General features: G+C 40.7%; 1 protein-coding gene across 1 annotated transcript in view; it reads left to right on the top strand.

Moving 5' to 3' along the window:
- The first annotated feature begins 176 nt into the window (after positions 1–176).
- The window catches only part of tmem192 (transmembrane protein 192), a 31,162-nt gene continuing 10,524 nt past the window's right edge, over positions 177–20,814 (top strand). Inside the window, exons 1-3 of the mRNA XM_020517026.2 lie at positions 177–374; positions 15,088–15,237; positions 16,579–16,831. Coding sequence (XP_020372615.2) covers positions 345–374; positions 15,088–15,237; positions 16,579–16,831 — 433 coding nt within the window. The 5' untranslated portion in view covers positions 177–344. The remainder of the gene's footprint in view (positions 375–15,087; positions 15,238–16,578; positions 16,832–20,814) is intronic.

The raw sequence follows: 20,814 nt of genomic DNA, 5'->3' as shown, positions 1-20,814 counted from the left end.
TTTTTCCTTTTTTTAATATATTGCTCAGTTTCTCCAGGACTCTGTTTGGTTTTTCTCTTTCCAACATGCTGCTCAGTTTCTCTGTGCTTTTTCTCTCTTTCGGGATAGTCTCTGCTCCCACGTGCGCCAGCGGTTTGCAGCTCGAGGCTCGGGAACAATTTAAATGCGGAACCTAGAAGCCGTACCTGCTGAGGGGGTCAGGACGGGGTTGTGTGGCGGACGAGGGAAGCACCAGATTAGGAAGGCGCCGAGCGGCGGTGGCGTGGACCCTTTCATCCTGCGGATCGGTTAACTCCACCTCGTTCTTTGGTGTTTCTGTATTTTTCTCACGCCTACCACTCAGGATGAACCCGGAGCCGAGGCAGCGGCAGGAGGTGAGTCAGCAGCGGGCAAAAGTTCCGTTTTAACCTCACGGCTTTGCTGGGACCGTTCCCGATGATGTCGGGGCGGGGTGGCTGTCAATCACCCACGCCCCCCCCCTTCCCCATCCTGGACGTGCAGCAGGATTTCACCAAATCGTTGCTAATTCTTCCCCACAGCCCGGCTCTTTTCAACGCACATGAAGAAAACTTGGAATAAAAACAGTATGAACTGCGGATGCTGTAGTTGCTGGAAGCTGAAGTTGCTGGAGAAGCTCAGCAGGTCTGGTAGCATCTGTGAAAGAGAAACCAACAGAGTTAACGTTTTTACATAAAACCAGGACTGAATCTGATGCCCCCTTTTTACATCGAAATAGGAATTGCTGGATTAACTCAGCAGGTCTGATTTCTGAAGAAGGATCACCGGAGCTTTAACTCTGTCTCCACAGATGATGCCCGACCTGCTGTGTTTTCCCGGCAGTTTCTGTTTTTTTTTGTGTTTCAATTACCCGCATCCGCAGTTCTTTATTTTGTTACATCACCGTTTTTGGCAATTTCAGGAAGTGTGTCTGGTGTTAAACTGGTGTTTTGGCCTGATTTTTTCTTTCAAATAAAATCATATTCCTCAGGTTTTAAACATGATTTATCACTTGTTTAGGTGTGTAGATGAACCTTGTGAAACCGAAAACATCCAAAATTTCCCGAGTATCAAATTGGGCTGGTCCAGTTGGTCACTCCTCTGGAGGCTTATTAATTGTCCCTTTCTGTTTTATTAGCCATAGTGTATCTCTGTGGCTAGAGCTCAAACAAAATTTGATATATTTAAGCAACAGCTTGTACAAATGTGTACACTGAGGAGAGAGCCCAAGAGGCTGGAGAAAGGAATTTCAGAACCTAGAACTAAGCAGCTGGTCTCATGGCTACAAATGGTGGATAAATCGAAATTGAGAATAAACAGCTGGCTGGAATTGCAAAAGCAGAGATTGAGACTTGTGGTGCAATTTGAAATTTGTCACCATTTTAAATTTTAAAAGAAGTAGTAAGTGAGCAGATATTGGTGTGAATTAGGTAATGGTAGTGGACAAGAAGTGGAATTTGGGAGTTGCTGGCTGGCCAGCATTTATTGCTCATCCCTAGTTGCCCTTGATGTGATTTGTGACTGGGGATTGTTTTAGTATCGTGGCTTGACAGAAACTTAATTTGGAGGGTATCAAACATGGAATGAGAACTTAGAACAGTACAGCCCATGAATGGGCCTTGTAGCCCACGATGTTGTGCTGAACATGATGCCAAATTAAATTAATCCCTTTTGCCTGCCCTTGGCCCCTCAACCTCTGCCACTCTAGAGAAAACAACCTTTCTCGCCTCTCCTTATAGCTCATATCCTCTAATCCAGGCAGCATCCTGCTAAACGTCTTCTGCACCTTCTCCAAAGTCTCGACATCTTTCCTGTAATGTGACTAGAATTGAATGCGATACTCTAAATGTGGCCTAACCAAAGTCTTTTAAAGCTGCAACATGGCATCCTGACTCTGTACTCCCTGACCAATAAAGGCAAGCATGCCACATGCCTTCTTTACCACAAAATCTACTTGTGTGGCCACTTTCAGGGAGCTATGGACTTGTATGCTAAGCACAACTCCACCAATCTGTGGTGTCTGCAAACTTATTTACCCACCTATCTATATTTGATCCTATGTGTATCACAAACGGCAGAGGTCCCAGTATGGATCCCTGTGGAACATCACTTTTCCTGGACCTCCAGTCTGAAAAACACTCTTCCTCCACTACTGTCAGCCCTGTATGGGCAAGCCAGTTCTGAATCCAAGTGACCAAGTCACCATGGATCCCATGCATCTTAAGTTTCTGGGTGAGCCTGCCATGAGGACCTTGTCAAAAGCCTTACTCCAATCCATGTAGACAACATTCACTACCCTATGCTGAATTGTTGGAAAGATGTGTACAGATTTGGAAAGAAACATGTTCAAGGAAATTGGAGAGGAGATCTCTAGTTGCTCACAGATTTGCTAAAAGAGCTGCTGAATGCTTAATATGACATCTGTAAAATTAGAATTTATATCTGCCATCAGCTGCATAACGTGTCTGAAATATGTTGTTGACAGATTGTTGTTTCCTAGATCTGATTTCCCCCCCCCCCCCGGTGCTAAAAAGCAGACTCTTTTGGTTAGGCTGATGTTAATCCTTTTTCAAAGAAAAAGAGCAATGGCCACTGAGTCTATCTTCCGCTAGAAGAGGAGGTCTAAGTGAGGCCTTGCTTTATTGCTGGCAATTTCTCACCTACACTCAATTGCTTTTCTCTTGTCATTTGCAATGAAAGAAGTTAGGTAGTCTCTATTATTGTGTGCCCATTTACAATTAAACTGGAAGGTAGCAGTCTCTTACAAAAGTAATAGCGTATTTCTGTTTTGGAGGCAAGACTTGCAATCAAATGAAAATGAGGGAACCACTGAGAAAACATAAATAGTTTGAGCTAGTGATTCACTAAACTGATATGCAACAAATCCATTATGCATGAATTTTGCTCTTCCCTTTTGTGCTTCTAAAAATTTATTTTTCTTTAAATTTCTTCTAGCTATCTTTTGAAATACTGACTTTATTTTGAGTGGCTTCGAATTGATTTGTCTCAATATTGATACTGTAGAGTTGGGAAAAGACACTACATTGTCAAAGTAGAGTCAAAACCAAATTATTACACAAAATATAACCAGGTGCTCAATCTCTTCGTTAAAGTTCAATTCCTGGGGACATTATTTAAAAGGTGCATCTAACATAGCTTATGATTGAATAACAGAAAATGTTAGAAATGTTCAACAGGTATCTTGGCAATAGTGGATTGAACAGAGAAGTTTTGTCATAACTATAGCATTTTTTTGATAAAGAAAGTGTGAAGGTAAACACAAAACATAGAAGGACATGTGAAATTTTAAATTGGGGATGATCAAGATATTGCTAAAATAGTGGTATCAACAGATGGTGGAAAGATTCATGATGGCTGAAGAGTTAATGTGATGCAAGGTTTTTCTTTCATGTGTGGGATATGGGATGCGCTGACTGGCCAGCATTTATTGCCAATCCCAAGTTGCACTTGAAAAGGTGGTGGTGAACTGCTGTAGTCCACCTGCTGTAGGTTGACCCATGAGGGAGGGAATTCCACAATTTTGACCCAGTGACAGTAAAAGAACAGTGATATTTCAAAGTCAGGATGGTGAGTAGTGTGGAGGGCAACTTGTAGTTGACAGTGTTCCCATGTATCTGCTGCTTTTGTCTTTCTAGGTTGAAGTGGTCGTGGGTTTGAACAATGCTATCACAGGATTTTTGGTGAATTTCTGCAGTGCATCTTGTAGATAGTACACAGTTGTTACTGAGTCAGTGGTGGACGGAGTGGATGCTCGTGAATGTGGTGCCAGTCAAGTCGTGAATGGTGTCAAGATTCTTGACCTCTTGGAGCTGCCCCTACCCAAGCAAGTGAAGCGTATTCCATCACACTCCTGACTTGTGCTTTGTAGTTGTTGGATGGGCTTTGGGAGCCCGGAGATGAGTTACTCACCACAGCATTCCTAGCGTCTGACCTGCATTGTTGGCCACTGTATTCCACTGAGTTTTTGTTTGAATTGTCACCCCAGGATGTGATAGTGAGGCATTCAGCAGTGGTAACACCATTGAGTTTCAAGGGGTGGTGTTTAGATTGCCTCATTGGTGAGGGTTATTGTCTGGCTTTTGTCACCTGTCGGTCCAAGCCTGAATACTGTTGAATCTTGTTGCATTTGAACCTGGATTGCTTCAGTATCTGAGGAGTCATGAATATGCAAGCTTCTGCACCAATCATTGGTGATCGTTCCCAGTTCAGACCTCATGGAGGGAAGGTCATTGAAGCAGCTGAAAATGGTTTGGCATAGGACACTACCCTGAGAAACTCCTGCAGAGATGTCCTGAGCTAACATTATTGACTTTAACCAACTGCAGCCAAGTTTGGCTCCAACCAGTAGACAGTTTGCATTCTCTTTCTCTCTTTTTCCCCCTCCCACCCAAACTGGTTCCAAAATGTAAACTGTGCAAGATGACAAATGGAACAAATCCTGTAATCTGAGTGGAACAAAAACCACAGGTTTGGGACACACTAGCAGCGTTGTTTTCCAACACAGGATGAGTTTGAATTAAAAGCATAAAATGTTGGAGATACTGGTCAGGCAACTTCTGCAGAGAGATAGTGTTAATGTCTAAAGTTAAACCTTTCATCTGGACTAGGAAAAATTAGAAACGTAACAGGCTTTTGAACAATTGAAAGATGGGTAGGGAGACTGGAGGTGGAAAAGAACAAACTGTCAAAGGCTGGAGAGATTAAGTAACAAAAGGGTTGTTGGTGCAAGCATAAAAGGAATGGAACAAGAAACTAATGATGTGCCTAGAGAAGGTGTGAATGGCAGAACAGCTGCCAGAAAAGTAAAACTTCCAAAGAATATGGAAATCATTGGGAACAGAGGCTTATAGTCCAAAATTGTTCACCTCCTGTTGAGCCTGGAAAACTTTAAAAGTGCCTAATCAAAAAGATACTATCCTTTGAGCTTCCTTGGATCATAGCAGAAAGGCAAGGACCTATTTAATTGCATTGACAGTATACTTTGCACTTTGACCCTGCACCACCTCTTGTCACTTTTTTAATTGAAATCTTTTACAATTAGTTTGCATCGTGGTATCCTCTTTTGTCTCTCATGCTCTTCCACAGTTCTGTCAGTCTATCATAAGACCATAAGATGCAGGAGTGGAATTAGGCCATTCAGCCCATCCAGCCTACTCCACCTTTGCTTGTTGCTGTTGTTTCTCAACCCAATTCTCCTGCCTTCTCTCCGTAACCTTTGATTCCCTTACTAACAAGAACCTAGCTGTCTCTGTCTTAAATATGTTCGATGACTTGGCTTCCACAGCCTTCTCAGGAAATCAGTTCTGCAGATATGCCACTCTCTAGCTGAAAAAAATTCCTCCTTGTCTTAGTTCTGGAGGGTCACTGCTTCACTCTGAGGCTGTTCCCTCAAGTCCTAGTCTCTCCTCCAGCTGGAGAGACATCATCTTCTCCAATTCTCCTCTATCAGGCCTCTCCGTATTCTGTAAGCTTCAGTGTGATCCCACTTCATTCTTCCAGACTCCATCGAGTGCAGACTGAGAGTCCTCATCTGGTCCTCGTGTGACAAGTCCTTCATTCCTGGGATTACTGATGTAGACATCCTCTGGAATCCCTCCAAGGCCAGCATTTCTTCCCTTGGATACCGGACCTATCTGTTCACTTTGGTAACCACAAAAGAACATTGTGTTGTTTGCTGTCCTTTTTCATTAGGGAAGAAACTTGCATTAACATAGTGCTTTTCCCAACATCAGAAAGTATATTGCAACTATTGAAATATTTTTGAAGAGTAATGATTTACCATGAGTTACTATTACTTTTGCTCTGAACTACGGCATTACTCGATGTAATTGTTTCACTCTGGGTAGATGATTTAGGATGGAGGTAAGGAGACACTTCTTCACCCAAAGAGTGGTGAGCCTGTGGAATTCATTACCACAGAAAGTGGTTGATGCCAAAACATTGAATGTATTCATGAGGCGACTAGATATAGCACTTGGGACGAATGGGATCAAAAATTTTGAGGAGAAAGCAGGATTGGGCTATTGAGTTGGATGATCAGCCATGATTGTGAAGAACAGTGGAGCAGACTCCAAAAGCTAAATGGCCTCCTTCTACTCCTATCTACTATGTTTCTATGTAAAATTACAAAGTAGATCATCTCTCAGATACAATCTTTCTGTATTCACTGTCACCAGATGGAGGCCTGTGATTAGCAGTGTGCCACAAGGATTGGTGCTGAGTCCACTGCTTTTTTGTCATTTATACGAATGATTTGGATGTGAATGTACGAGGTATGGTTAGTAAATTTGCAGATAGCACTAAAATTGGGAGTTTAGTGGGCAGTGAAGAATACTACCTCAGAGTACAACAGGATCCTGATCAGATGGGCCAATGGGCTAAGGAGTGGCAGATGGAGTTTAATTTAGATAAATGTGAAGTGCTGCTTTTTTTTGGAAAGGTGAATTAGGGCAGGACATATATTAATGCTAAGGTCCTGGACAGTATTGCAGAAAAAGGAGACCTTGGAGTACAAGTTTGTAGTTCCTTGCAAGTGGAGTCGCAGGTAGATAGGATAGTGAAGAAGGTGTTTGGTATGCTTGCCGTTATTGGTCAGTGCTTTGAGTATTGGAGTTGGGAGGTCATGTTGTGGCTGTACAGGACATTGGTTAGGCCACTGTTGGAATACTGCAAGGAATTCTGGTAACCAAGCGATAGGAAAGATGTCGTGAAACTTGAAAGGGTTCAGAAAAGATTTAGAAGAATGTTGCCTGGGTTGGAGGGTTTGAGATATAGGGAGAAGCTGAATAGGCTGGGGCTGCTTTTCCCCTGAAGCTTTGGAGGCTGAGGGATGACCTTTTATAGAGGTTTGAGAGACATGGATAGGGTAAATAGACGTGTCTTTTCCCTGGGGTTGGGGCGTCAAAAACTAGAGGACGTAAGTTTAAAGTGAGGTGGGGGGAAGATTTTAAGAGACCTCGGGGGCAACTTCTTCATGCAGAGGGTGGTGTGTGTGAATGGAATGAGCTGCCAGAAGAAGTGGTGGAGGCTGGTACAATTACAACATTTAAGAGGCATCTGGATGGTTATAGGAATAGGAAGGGTTTAGAGGGATATGGGCCAGGTGCTGGCAAATGGGACTAGATTAATTAGGATATCTGGTCAGCATGGACAAGTTTGACTGAAGGGTCTGTTTCCGTGCTGTACATCTCTAAGCCACTGACTCTGAAGAGGGGGGGGGGGAGAAAGAAAACTAACTGTAGGCCAATTATTATGACGTCAATTATCCTGGAAACAACTATTCTTTGTTTGCAATTGTACAGTGTGTGTAAATGCAGGAGAAAGTGTATTTCACTAAAGGTGACGAAATTTTTAAATCCACTTCCTTCATTGCTGGAAAAGACAAAAGTCCATCTGTTGGACATTAATCTTGAATTATTGTTTTCTTCATTTTAAAAAAAAATCAATGTTTTTAATTAGAAAACAATCTTGTACTATTTAAACCATTCCATTGTATTCGTAAATGAACAGAGCAAGTCTTTTTTTTTAAAAATGACATGCATTTATGTAGTGTTTAATAAAGCACTTTTCATGACCACTAAATATCTCAAAAGTACTTTTTCCAAGTGTAGCCATTGTCATAATGTAGGAAACGCAGCAGCTAATTTGCACACAACAATCTCTTACAAAAAAGTAATATGTTAATGAGCTAATTAGGCTTTTGGTGTGGTGATTGAGTGATAAAAGTATTGGTCAGAGTGCTGGGGATAATTCCTGCTCTTAAAAATAGCACCATGAGCTTGTTTTCATCCACCAAACAGACAGATGGTGCCTTTAACTTCCCTTCCAAAGGATGGCACCCCCAATGCACAGAAATCCCTCCATACTGCCATGGAGTGTCGGCTTTGGTTTTTCTGCTGAAGACTTGGAGATGAACTTGACCCCAGGGGATTTGTGACTCACCAAGTGAGCATGCTTTCATCTTAATGATAGCTGGGCATGAATAGAGGAAGACTTGAGAGATGATCGACTTTTTTTTTAAATTGAGAATCAGTTTGATATACCCAGCAACTCAAGTAGCCTCTATGGCGGAAGTATGGGGTCAGTGGCTGGGTTGGGGGTGTGGGGAGTGGGGTGTGTGGGTGGGGTGGGGTGGTGGTGATGGAGGAAATAATGAAGTCTAATGATACTTACCATATCACAAATAACGTCCAGAATTGATCTGGGAATTTGCAGTGCAGTGGAGAAGAGGTGCTTTTTGCTTTTTATTTTGTGGTTTATAGTTTTAAGGACTAAATTCTGTAGAAGCAAGGTCCACGGAACAAGGACCTGAAAGTAATTGATATTATTTGATATTAAGCATCCTCCAAAAGTCTTAATTTAAAGGGATAAGTCCTGGCAGGAGAGCTCAAGCTGTAGTATGCTCTTCCTGCTCTATGTAGGAGCTGGGAACATTTCCAGTACCTGGGGCCAGCATGTGTGCAGGAAGTGTCTCCAGCTGCTGCTCCTGGAAGCCCAGATTTTGGAACTGGAGCAGTAGCTGGGCACTCTGAACATTTTCCAGGCTGTGTATCATGGCTGGCATGTCTAGAGAGGTGATGACTCCCCACGCAGGAAGGGAATGGGTGACCACCAGGCACAGCAAGAGGACTAGGTAGGCAGTGCAGGAGTGTCCTGCAATATTCCCCTGCAAAACTTTGGATACTGTTGAAGGCACTGGCCTGTCAAGAAAAGGGAAAAAATTAATTTTTTTCCACAATGGTTGATTTTTGTACAGGGGATGAGTAAAAAGTGAGAATGTAAAGGATTCAATTGTAAGCATAATAGATAGGTGTTTCTGCAACCCCACGTAAGACTCCAGGATGGTATGATGTCTCCGAGCAGCTGCAGAACATTCTGGAGGGGGAGTGAATAGCCTGCAGGCATGGTGCATGTTGGTACAAAGAAAATGGCTGTTGGGTCGGGGGAGGTGAGAAAAAAGAATAAGGACCTAAAAGCCAAATACAAGAAGTTAGAAAGCAAGTTTAAAAAGTATTCAGAAATAGTGGGAACTGCCGATGCTGGAGAATCTGAGATAATGAGGTGTAGAGCTGGATGAACACAGCAGACCCTGAAACATCAGCTTTCCTGCTCCTCTGCTGCTTGGCCTGCTGTGTTCATCCAGCTCTACACCTTGTTATCTCAAGTTTAAAAAGTAGAACTAATGAAGAAATAGCAGGAATTATCAAATGAATATGTGGCTGAAGAGATGGTGCGAGAGGGAGGGTTTCAGGTGCCTGGGGCACTGGGACCAGTTCTGGAGAAGATGGGACCAGAACAAACAGTGCGAGTTATGTCTGGGCAGGATGGGGACTGATGTCCTAGAGGGAGTATTTGCTGGACTGGTTTTGGAGGCTTTAAACCAAAATGGCAGGGGGGTGAGAACCTATGCAAGGAACAAAAACAGAAGTTGCTGGAAAAGCTCAGCAGGTCTGGCAACATCTGAAGAAAAAAATCAGTGAATGTTTTGGGTCTGGTGACCCTTCCTCTGAGGACAGGTCACCGGACCCGAAACATTAACTGTTTTTTTTTCCTTCTACACAGATGCTGCCAGACCTGCTGAGATTTTCCAGCAACTTCTGTTTTTGTTGCTGATTTACAGCATCTGCAGTTCTTTTGGGTTTTATAACCTATACAAGGATATGAGAAAGAGGAATCCAGGATAAGAACAAAAGACAGAAAGAGAAGTAAGAAAAGTGATGGTTAGAGAAATCAAAGGCGAGCATCAAACAAGACTACAGTGAAACTAATAGAAACAGGACACCATTAAAAGAAAAGGCCTAAGGCATTGTGCCTTAATGTGCCAAGCATTGGCAATTAAGTGGATGAATGAATTATACAAATAGGTTCAAGTGGGTATGATATTACCAGAATTGCAGAAACCAAGCAGCAAGGTGACCAGGGATGGGAACCAAACATCTATGGGATTCTGTATGTAGGAAGGACAGACTAAAAGGAAGAGGTGGTGGAGTTGTACTTCTGGTTAAAGGAAGCATTGAATGCAATACTGAGGAAGAGTATTAGCTCTAACCATGTGGAATCTGAAGAGCTGAGTAACGCTAAGGGGCAAAATACATTGGTGGTTTTATGTAGACTCCCAAACTGTAGGGGTGATTTTGGAAATGGCACTAAACAGGAAATTAGATTCACATGCAATAATGGAATATCTGGAACTTATGGGTGACTTTAATCTGCATATAGATTGGGCAAATCAAATCAGAAACAACACTGTAGTGGAGGAATTCCTGGAGTGTAAACAAGATAATTTTCTCCACCAATATGTGGAAGGACCAACTGGAGCCAGAGTAATTAAAGGAATAATTGGCAGTCTAGGTTTGCGAAGCCCCTTGAGGACAAGTAAGGATAATATGATAATTCTTCATCAAGCTGGAGAGTAACGTAGTTGATTCTGAGATGATAGTCCTGAATCTAAATAGACAAAACTATAATAGTATGAGATATGGACTGATGGATTGAGGAATTTTATTTAAAGGGATGACAATAGCAAACATTCAAATGACAAGCAGTGACTAGTGGGGTAACATAAGGATCGGTGTTTGAACCACAGCTATTTGCAATGCATGTTAATGATTTTTAGATGAAGAAACATAATATCTCCAAAATTGCAGATAACACAAAGCTGAGTGGGAAGATGAACTATGAGGAGAATGCAGCGATGCTTCAGTGTGAATTTGTTTTATTTTGACACGCTAAGTGAGTGGGCAAGTGCATGGCACATGCGGTATAATGTGGTTAAATGTGAGGTTATTCACTTTGGTATCAAAAGTGGGAAGCTTATTATATAGAAGGCTATAAATTGAAAGACAGAAATGTGCAATAAGACCTGGGTGTCCTCATACACCAATGGCGGAAGGTAAGCATGCATGTGCAACAGGCAGTAAAGAAAGCAGATAGTATGTTGGCCTTCATAAGGACAGGTTTCAAGTACAGGACCTGTTGCAATTATACATGACCTCTTGTGAGACCTTGCCTGGCATATTCTGTGCAGTTCTAGTCTCCTCCTTTAATTGAGGAAGGAAGGGAGTGCAGCGAAGGTTTACCAGATTGATTCCTGGGATGGCAGATCAGAGGTTGAAGCAGTCAGAATTGTATTTGCTGGAGTTCAGAAGAATGAAAGGAGCATCTCAGAAATCTATAAAATTTCAAAAGGACCAGACAGAGTAGATACAGGAACAATGTTCCTGATAGAAGGGGAATCCAAAATTAGGTGTCGCTGTCCAAGGATGTTGAGGTGCCAATGTTGGACTGGGATGGACAAGGTCTGAAGTCACAACACCAGGTTATAGGCCAACAGGTTTTTTGAAATCACAAGCTTTTGGAGCACTGCTCCTGTGTCAGGTGAAGTGAAGAGAAGCACACAGGCATATAATAACACAACTGTACAAACTAATTAAGGTAGGTAGATCACAAGTTACCAAGGTGATAGTATCAAAACAGGACAGTAAGGAAGATTTTACAGATACAGAAGCACCCAGAGAGTGGCCAGTCTGTGAAATTGCTACCACAGAAAGCTGTAAGGCAAAAACATTGCATGACTTTCAAGAAGAACTTGATTCTAGTATTTGAGGCTGAAGGGATCAAAGGACATAGGGGTGGGGGGGCGGCATGTGGATAATCAAGAATAGGTTGAGTTGGATGACCAGCCATCATCATAATGAATGTAGAGCAGGCTCGAAGGGCCAAATGGTTTCCTCCTATTTTTATGTAATACTGGCAGCTGCTGCTAATAAAATAGATGTGGTTGCTATGATCTGAAATTGTTGAGTCTGACAGACCAGAAAGGAAATGGAATGCAATGAAGATGAACAAAGTAGAGACCGGTTGAAATGGTGTCAGGAAGAAGAGCAGAGCTCCTTGGTGACAACGAATAAGTCACTACTACAAAAGCAAAATGCCGCAGATGCTAGAAACTGCAATGTAAATAGACATTGCTGTAAATATACTGCAGGCAAGGCACCATTCTGGTGTTCATTAATCACTCCTGTTTATGCCAGCAGTACCTTTTCACTTTGCTTTCTGCACATTTTGCAATGCTCAAACTACAAAATGTTAGTTGTGTAACGCTGAACCTTGGGATCGATCTATGCTGCAAAATGTCCACCACTCCCCAGCAAATTGTTCCCAAATTTGATTGTTGCTAACCACCAACTATCTTTAACTAGATTTTTTAAAATTGAGCTATTTATCACTGATCTACATGCTGTTATGTCTCAGAGGCCAGTTTTTTAAATACAATATGAAATATGGTTATTTACTGAAAGAATGAAACTATAAATTTCCACAGTTTAAAGCAAGATTATTGACACTTGAATGGTTTCTTAAAAAGCAAACACAAAGTACTCTTTATCCTATACACTTAACATCAGCAGCAACAGGAGCTAAACATGAATGAACAGGCAAATTGTGGTTGAAGTATAAGTAGTGCGTTTAAATATAACTGAAGCAGATCTTACAAATTTGGCTCAGGAGTCCATTAGACTTTGGCAATTGCACTCCGTCATAAAGTCCTTTTAAGCTCTGTCTTCCTCAGGAGGAACTTCAGCTCCTTTCGTTCTAGGAGTTAATTTGATTCCCAGCTGACAGCAGCACACAACTAATCTAAATTCCACCGTCCCAGTCTTTATCACAATGGCTCATAATTGTTGAATCTGCTTGTCTTGATGCTGTATGTCCACCGAACAGATCAGTATCTCTTTAGATCCTGGATCTGGACTGTCGTCTTTAAGCTTGTTTATACTAGCACAGGCAAATGTCCTTTCTATATCTTTTAAACAAGTCAATTTGTTGAAAGTTTTTTGATTTTCAAACTTCAATTTGTTTTTGCTTCCTGAGAAACTGGGAGAGTCAGTTTCCTTTCTTTTATTTCAGTTTTGTTCCTATATTATCTGTTTTATTCTCTCTTTCCTTTTCAATGCACGCTGTTTTAGTCAGGATCTGCTTTAAACTAAGCTAAATTGGAAACTACAAATTTCCACACAATGGTGACTACTTTAGAAATTAATCCGTAAAGTATTTTTTTAAAAATCTGACTATTTTAAGTAATGGAACTTATTGCTTCTATAAATTGTGTGTATAATAACTCGTATGTTGCAGGCTTGCAACACCTGCTAGTAATACCATATAATAATTGTACTTCTGCCATACACTTTCCTCATTAAAGTTTTTTTGCATTTTCTGATGAATCAGAAATACTGTAATATATTTTCAACTCAGTCATAAGTTTGAAAATGTAATAGAAACTAAACTATCCGATCTATAATCATTTTAATATAATTTTCCAACAAACGTGCCTGACTTGATCAAAACTATAGCTGTGATTTGTAAATCTCGGGCCAACCTTGAATGCTTGAGAAATCTGTACTTTACAATCAGTTACACATCCGAGAGGTAGTGTAGCTTAATGGGAATTTCCCATGTCGAGCTGCAATGATGTTATTTCAACTGTCTTAAGGAGCTAATCACTAATTTTCAGAACAAATCAGGAAATAAAAATCAAAGCTTCTGAAAATGTTTGAGTGAAATAAAGATTTAGTGCATACAGGTGCTAGAAGCTGAAATGCCGTGAAGGTGATGAATTATTGTAGACCAACTTTTTTTTGCCAAATCAAAATGATTATTTACACAACTTTTTTTTTTTAAAAGGGGCTGATTAGTTGTTCAAAAGTTGATATTACTCAGATCATTGACATTTTAATAATCCAGTAACCTCCGCTGAACATTTTTTTTCTGGTATGATCAGGGAGATGGAAATGGGGTGGGTGACAAATGGGCAACTTCGGGATTCTAGCTTTTTTAATCTGTACTTGCACCAAATCCTGCGGTCCAATTTGAGAGCAGTAATGACATGTATGCTAACCATTTGCTATTTTAAAAACTCAATTGTACAAATTTCAAGTTAGGGCTTTTAATTTGATTAACAATTGCATTAATATGGTTCACCTAACTAAAGTGTTTTGTGAATATTTTTGATTTATGTTTTTATTCCCTCAAAAGTCAGAATTTTGACTTTGCTTTTTGTCCGTATTACTACCATTAATGAACGGAATTATTACTTGTGGTTGCAATTCCTTAAGTGCCAATGATTTTCTGGGATGTAATAATGCAATTCGAAGTCTGCCTTTTCTTGCATTGTAGTTTGTGCTTTTTGTTTTCCTGAATGGTTTCAACCGATGTAACGCTTTTGAGAATTTCACACGACGACTATCTAATTTTTACAAGCTAGACAACTGAAACAGCGAATAATAATTTGAGCACCTCTTCTTTTTCCTTTAACATCAGAATTTTAAAACTCTTAAAAAAAGAGAAATTACTTTCTTGACCATAGAATCTGAAATTTGTATTTAGCTGAATTTGTAATTATTATCAGCATGTCCATCTAAATATTTTAAACAAACCTGAAAGCTAATTTACTTACCACAAAGCAACCGTCATTGATTTATGGTTTTATCTAAATTCTGAGTAATGTTGGACTTTGATTTTTGAAGGTGTGAACATTTTTGTCCTCCTCCAGCAGCCTATACACTTAAAATTATTGAATTTGAAATTTTGTACAACTGATCTGTTCCCTTCAGAATTGTTTTAAATGTAGCAATTGAGAGGTCCTTTGTCTTCTGAGATGTTTAAATGCAAACCAAGTTTGTATTGGAGGATGTATCATTGTACTGTTAATATGTTGTCAAGGTCCTTGTGCCTGTTTCTTCACACTGCTGAAGAAGGTAATTTGTACCCTAATGAGCTGTGGATGGTGTGTAATGCATTTAATATGCACCTGGGTCTCTTTCATCAGGAAAGTGTTTGTGCTGTCTATGAGGAGTGATGTGGGAAAACAGGATGTGAAGATTTTACTGTTAAATGTCACCTTTGTGCAGTTAAGACACAAAGCTGAAAGTGTGTTTATTGCAGACTATCAATGCCAAACATGATTGCTCTAACCGGTGTAAGCAAACATCCTGCAAATGCTGTTGGACAAAGGATATAATCAGGTGTCTTCAGTATATTTTTTTCATGCATCGTTTGTTTTTTTTTTTCCAGAACTTATTCACCGATGCAACCCAAAGTGTGGAAGAGGATCCACTAATAGACAATTGCCTTCTTTATGGCGATTCTCTAGTTGGTGATATGCGAGCCCATTTCAAAGGTGTGCCAACAGTCTGTTGGGGAATTCTGTTAGCATTTCTGCATGTGAGTGTTAGATTTCCTACACAGGAACCTCCTCTGAATAGAGATTATTTGACTTGTATTGCAATGTTAGTTTTCTTAGTGTGTAATGCTATACTGAAAATGCTGCAAAAAGTAATAAATCTTAACAATTGCTACTTTTATTAGGACATTCTGACAACATAATATCTTTTGAAAATAGAATAAAATTTATTTCACGACATAAATATTCCCTAGTGAACAGTGTAGCAAATGACATGTCATAGTTTGCATTCACTTCATTTTAAGTGACTTTTTTAAACCCTGTGTAGTTGATATTTATTTTGTAGGGTGAATAGAGAAATTACCCACTCTTTATTTAGAAAGCAAAATTGTCAGTGTAGGTAGTATATTTTTGGCACAGACCCGATGGGCTGAAGCACCTCTTCTAAAATGGACGTTATTGACAGAATAACTCTTCTATCCACTCGATGATGACTATCTTCAATGTAACATGTATGTCAAAATTTCTTCAAGTGAAACTTTAATAAAAGCATTTTTGCTTTTGTCTGCTAAAAGCGCAGCATGCTTTGGATACCTCTGTTCTGTTTGTGGACTTTAAAAGTACTGTATTTTTAAAACCATTTATGGTACTTTTTTTTTAAAGCCAATTTCACCCCATAAACCCAAATCTTAACTCTGCAATTTCCTGAAATCTTATGATCAGAACATTTTAGATTTCATGATTGGCCTGAATTAAAGTTGACTTGCATATGAAATAATAAACTGAGGTTGTTGAAATCATTTTGTAAACCATTTTTATGTGACCTGAGTAACAGTGATCTTCACAAAACCAGGGCCCCATTATCAGAAACATGAATCTGTAACTTCATAGAGTCACTCACTAGAGTGTAAAGGCAAGCCATTCGGCCCATTGAGTCCACACTGACCCTGCTAAGAGCATCCCACTCTTCTGTTTTCCCCCCCCCCCCAATAAAAATCCCTATAACCCTGCATTTCCCAACTTGTAACCATTGAAGTCAATTTAACCTTTAATACACACGATGTGTTCCAGGTATTATTAAATAGAGTCATGGATGAAGGCTTTCACTTTCATTTTGAAATGAAACCGATAATGGGAATGCTCTTGAGTAAGAAATAACTGACCCTACAAATAAAAGCAAGACTGCTGAGGTTTAGATAAGAAATGCTTCTAAAATCTCTTTCTACGTGACATTTCTGTTAATAGTGAACTTGTGCAGTTAAACCATATATGCAAAACTAAAGCATTATGTGGATTCATTGGTTTTTAACAAAATACATTTGCTTTGCTATCAAGTTCCTTATCCTTTTTTTTTAATGGAGTAAGTATCTTCTTTGTTCTAGGTTGCTTTTGTAGTTTTGGCATTCCTTTTGGTCTTTTTGTGTGAAACACCAGCTGACCTTTGCACAAGTGTCCTTGGGTCCTTCAACGCTGTGACCATTATAACAATTACAAAGGTCATCCTTTGGGCTGTCTATGCTGTCTTTGAATATTACTTGCAAGTTCAGCATTCCAAGTTCAGAATGAGAGGCTATCTGGAATTGTACCGCTCCATAAGGCATCTGAAGCGTCTGCCGCTACTTATTCATTCTGCAGGTGAGGAAGTAATTGCCAGGATAAGGGTGTTTGGGTACTTAACTAATACCTATGACGTGCGAAGTTCCTTGGAGGATAAAGGCATCACCTGATACACTTAAGTTTTATCTAGATCTGAAAATCACATGTTTGCTTGCATTCTCGTACAAGAGAATGCTTTGCTTTGGAGGTAGTAAGTGGTAACACACCTTGAACTGCAAACTAACTTGTTTCTGGAGGAGATAGCAAAATTCTTTCTGTTGCAGCACACTGAACTGGAAAGAGATTTGCTCCAGTCATCTTGCATCATTTTGAGGCAGTGGCCTTCAGCAAAATATCACTAATCTCCACATCAAGCCAAATGTATACATACACGTACTTCTCGGATATGGTGTAAAAACTTTGTAAACTACTCCATGGCATAAATGGGGCAGTTATTTCATGCAGGGGATTCTGCTTATAACACTATTACATCATGTTGTAGAAAATTGCGCTATAGAAATAAAGGGGCTTAAAGGAAAAGTGAGGTTAAGGGCAGACCACCAAAAAAAAGGTCACTCAAAATAACAAAATTCTTCCTCACCACTCTCCTGTAAGTATTGGTGCCATGTCTGTCACTTGTGTGAGCCTTGATACTTCCAATCGAATAAAATTTATTCACTTGCAACATAGTCTGCATCACAGCCTAGCCCATTGCTGATCTGACCTGACATTCCATCAGCACAGACTTCTGGATAGATCGTCAGATAAGTGAGGCAGAGGAATCTGACGCTTCTTCTGTATGTAGCCCATTGACATTGAAGTTAATTGTTGGATTAAAATGTGTGATAAACCTGAGTAACATTGTATTCAAAATAGTGCTGGTAAAGAGCAAGTTGTAACAGACAACTTCTTTTGTTATAAATGATTTACATGGGCAAGTTCAAAAGTTCTTGCATATTTAACGTGTAACAAAATCTAGGCAAAAATATTACACAAGGGTGCATGTTTTAACAGCATTCATTATTTTAAACTATACTTCATTAAATGCCAAAAAAATGTGTTCAGCATAAACTCTTCAAACTAAGACTTCACGTATTTTCCTAATAAGACAGTTGTTCTCTGTATGAGATAACACGGTGTAGAGCTGGATGAACACAGCAGGCCAAGCAGCATCAGTGGAGCAGGAAAGCTGACGTTTCGTCTAGACCCTTCTTCAGTGGATCTCTCTCCCACTGCAGCCCTCTTGTAATCACCTTGTTATCTCAGATTCTCCAGCATTGGCAGTTCCTACTATCTCTGTTCTCTAAGATATTTCATTTGAGGTTTATGACATACAATCCAATTACCATTTTCAAATGAGCTCATTATGTCTTACTCTGAACATTTTCAATCCTAGTTGATGGTGTTTTTAAAAAAAAAAGAAATTATTCTTTGACAAAGCCCGTGATATCAATGCTTCCTCGATGGAATCTCGTTATAGCAAACACAAGTTCGCGTTTTAGAAATAATGTTTCCCCTATTCGTCAATTGCGTTATATCCAATTCATGTTGCTGGAACACATGTTATAGCAGAACTCCCTGTTGTGTAAATGGGATAGTTACTTCAACTCTTAATGACTGCAGCTGACCTTTGCAGCACCATTTCCTGAAGCACTGTGAAAACAATATTAACAAAGTGAGTTGTTTCAGAGATAGCAGGAACTGCAGATGCTGGAGAATCTGAGATAACAGTGTAGAGCTGGATGAACACAGCAGGCCAAGCTTCAGGGTCTAGGCCCGAAACGTCAGCCTTCCTGCTCCTCTGATGCTGCTTGGCCTGCTGTGTTCATCCAGCTCTACATCGTTTGAACAAAGTGAGTGTGTTTGTTTTTGTTGTTACTAACAATTGCTATTACAGTGCTGAATCTCCTTTTTTTTTCTTGTCAAAATCATACAGTCTGCTGTACGTTTCTAAGAACAAGGTGATGCATTTAAGCCAGTCAAGAAGTGTATGTTGCTTTTTATAAACTTTGCCCTGTTCAAGAGCCATTTCCGCTTTGTACCTGTATATATTGCCTTTTATTTTTTCAAATCGAATTGCATTTAGTTTTGTGGTGTATCACAAGGATCTGTTCTGGGTCCTCTTCTATTTGTGATTTTTTTGTAAGTGATTTTGGATGGAGGAGTGGAAGGGTGGATTAGCAAGTTTGCGGACGATACGAAGGTGGGTCACATTGTGGACAGTGCAGAGGGCTGTTCTAGGTTACAAAGGGACATAGAATGCAGAGCTGGGCTGAGAAGTGGCAGATGGAGTTTAACCCTGAAAAGTGTGAGGTGATTCATTTTGGAAGGACAAACTTGAAAGCAGAATACAGGGTTAATGGAAAGATTCTTGGCAGTGTGGAGGAGCAGAGGGATCTTGGGGTTCATGTTCACAGTTCCCTGAGAGCTGCCACCCAGGTGGATAGAGTTGCTAAGAACGCGTATGGTGTGTTAGCTTTCATTAATAGAAGGATTGAGTTCAAGGGCTGTGAAGTTATGCTCCAGCTATACAAAAGTCTGGTTCGGCCACATCTGGAGTATTGTGTCCAGTTCTGGTCACCTCATTACAGGAAAGATGTGGAAGCGTTGGAAAAGGTGCAGAGGAGATTTACCAGGATGTTGCCTGGAATGGAGGGAAGGTCCTACAAGGAAAGGTTGAGAGAGCTAGGGCTTTTCTCTTCAGAACGACGAAGGATGAGAGGTGACTTGATAGAGGTGTACAAAATGATCAGAGGTATAGATAGAGTGGACAGCCAGAGACTTTCCTAGGGTGTAGGTAGCTATTAAGAGGGGGCATAGTTTTAAAGTGAGTGGAGGTAGATATCGGGGAGACGTCAGAGGTAGGTTCTTTACACGGAGTGGTAGGGGTGTGGAATGCATTGCCGGAGAGGGTATTGGAGGGTAGGGACATTTAAGTGGCTATTAGATAGGCATATGGATGATAGTATAAAGTAGCGGCAGAGGTTAGACAGACCTTAGGATTAGGGTAAAAGTTCGGCACAACATCGTGGGCCAAAGGGCATGTTCCGTGTTCCACAGCCTGCATCTTCCAGCATTGCTTTGTTTATAGTCCAGATCAAAGTGCTGGATGAACTCTGGTTTTTCAGCATCTCTGTAAAGAGAAACAGTTAATGGGCTGAATCTTGCCAGAAATCAGTCGCATGTCACTTTTGACAAGTTTGGTGGTCTTTCACTGCAAGTTTCCTTGTCCTATTGTCTCAAACTGACTACATTATGACTGCACCACTCCTCAATGGCACGCTAGTCATATTCTCCTACCTGCCACAGACTGAATCCCCAGTGCTTATGATTGAAGACCAGCCATGCACCCGGGCCAGGCTTTGGAAGTCTGGAATTGCCTTTCACTCTGTCCACGTAAAATCATAGAATCCCTCCAGAATGGAAGCAGCCTGTTTGGCCCATAGGGTTCACACCAATCCACTGAAGAATATCCCTCCCACACCTCCTACCCTCTCCCTGTAAACCTGCATTCCCCAAGGCTTATCCACCTAGCCTGCACCTCCCCCGACACTAGGGCAGTTTAGCACGGCCAATCCACCTAACCTGTACACTTTTTTGGACTGTGGGAGGAAATCTGAGCACCTAGAGGAAACCCATGTAGATATGGGGAGAATATACAAACTCCACACATCACCAGGGAGTGGAATTGAACCCAGGTCCCTGGTACTGAGGTAGCAACGCTAGCCACTGAGCCACTGTGGCCTTGGAGTAACTACAAACCAGTACTTGTTGATGCGCATAAGTGGCATGACTAACACTTCAATGCATGTACAAGTTCAGTCTTGCATTTATTGCTGTTTTAAGCAGAGATGGTGTGAGTATCGAAGTAAAATGAACACTAAGAACCTGAGATAGTAGGAACTGCAGATGCTGGAGAATCCGAGACAATAAGGTGCAGGGCTGGATGAACACAGCAGGCCAAGCAGCATCATAGGAGCAGAAAGGCTGACGTTTTCTGATGAAGGGTCTAGGCCCGAAAC

This window comes from Rhincodon typus, chromosome 1 (genome assembly GCF_021869965.1).
Source record: "Rhincodon typus isolate 14 chromosome 1, sRhiTyp1.1, whole genome shotgun sequence".
Taxonomy (NCBI): Eukaryota; Metazoa; Chordata; class Chondrichthyes; order Orectolobiformes; family Rhincodontidae; genus Rhincodon; species Rhincodon typus.
The sequence above is the reverse complement of the archived record's forward strand: the minus strand, read 5'-3'. Positions and strand labels throughout refer to the sequence as shown.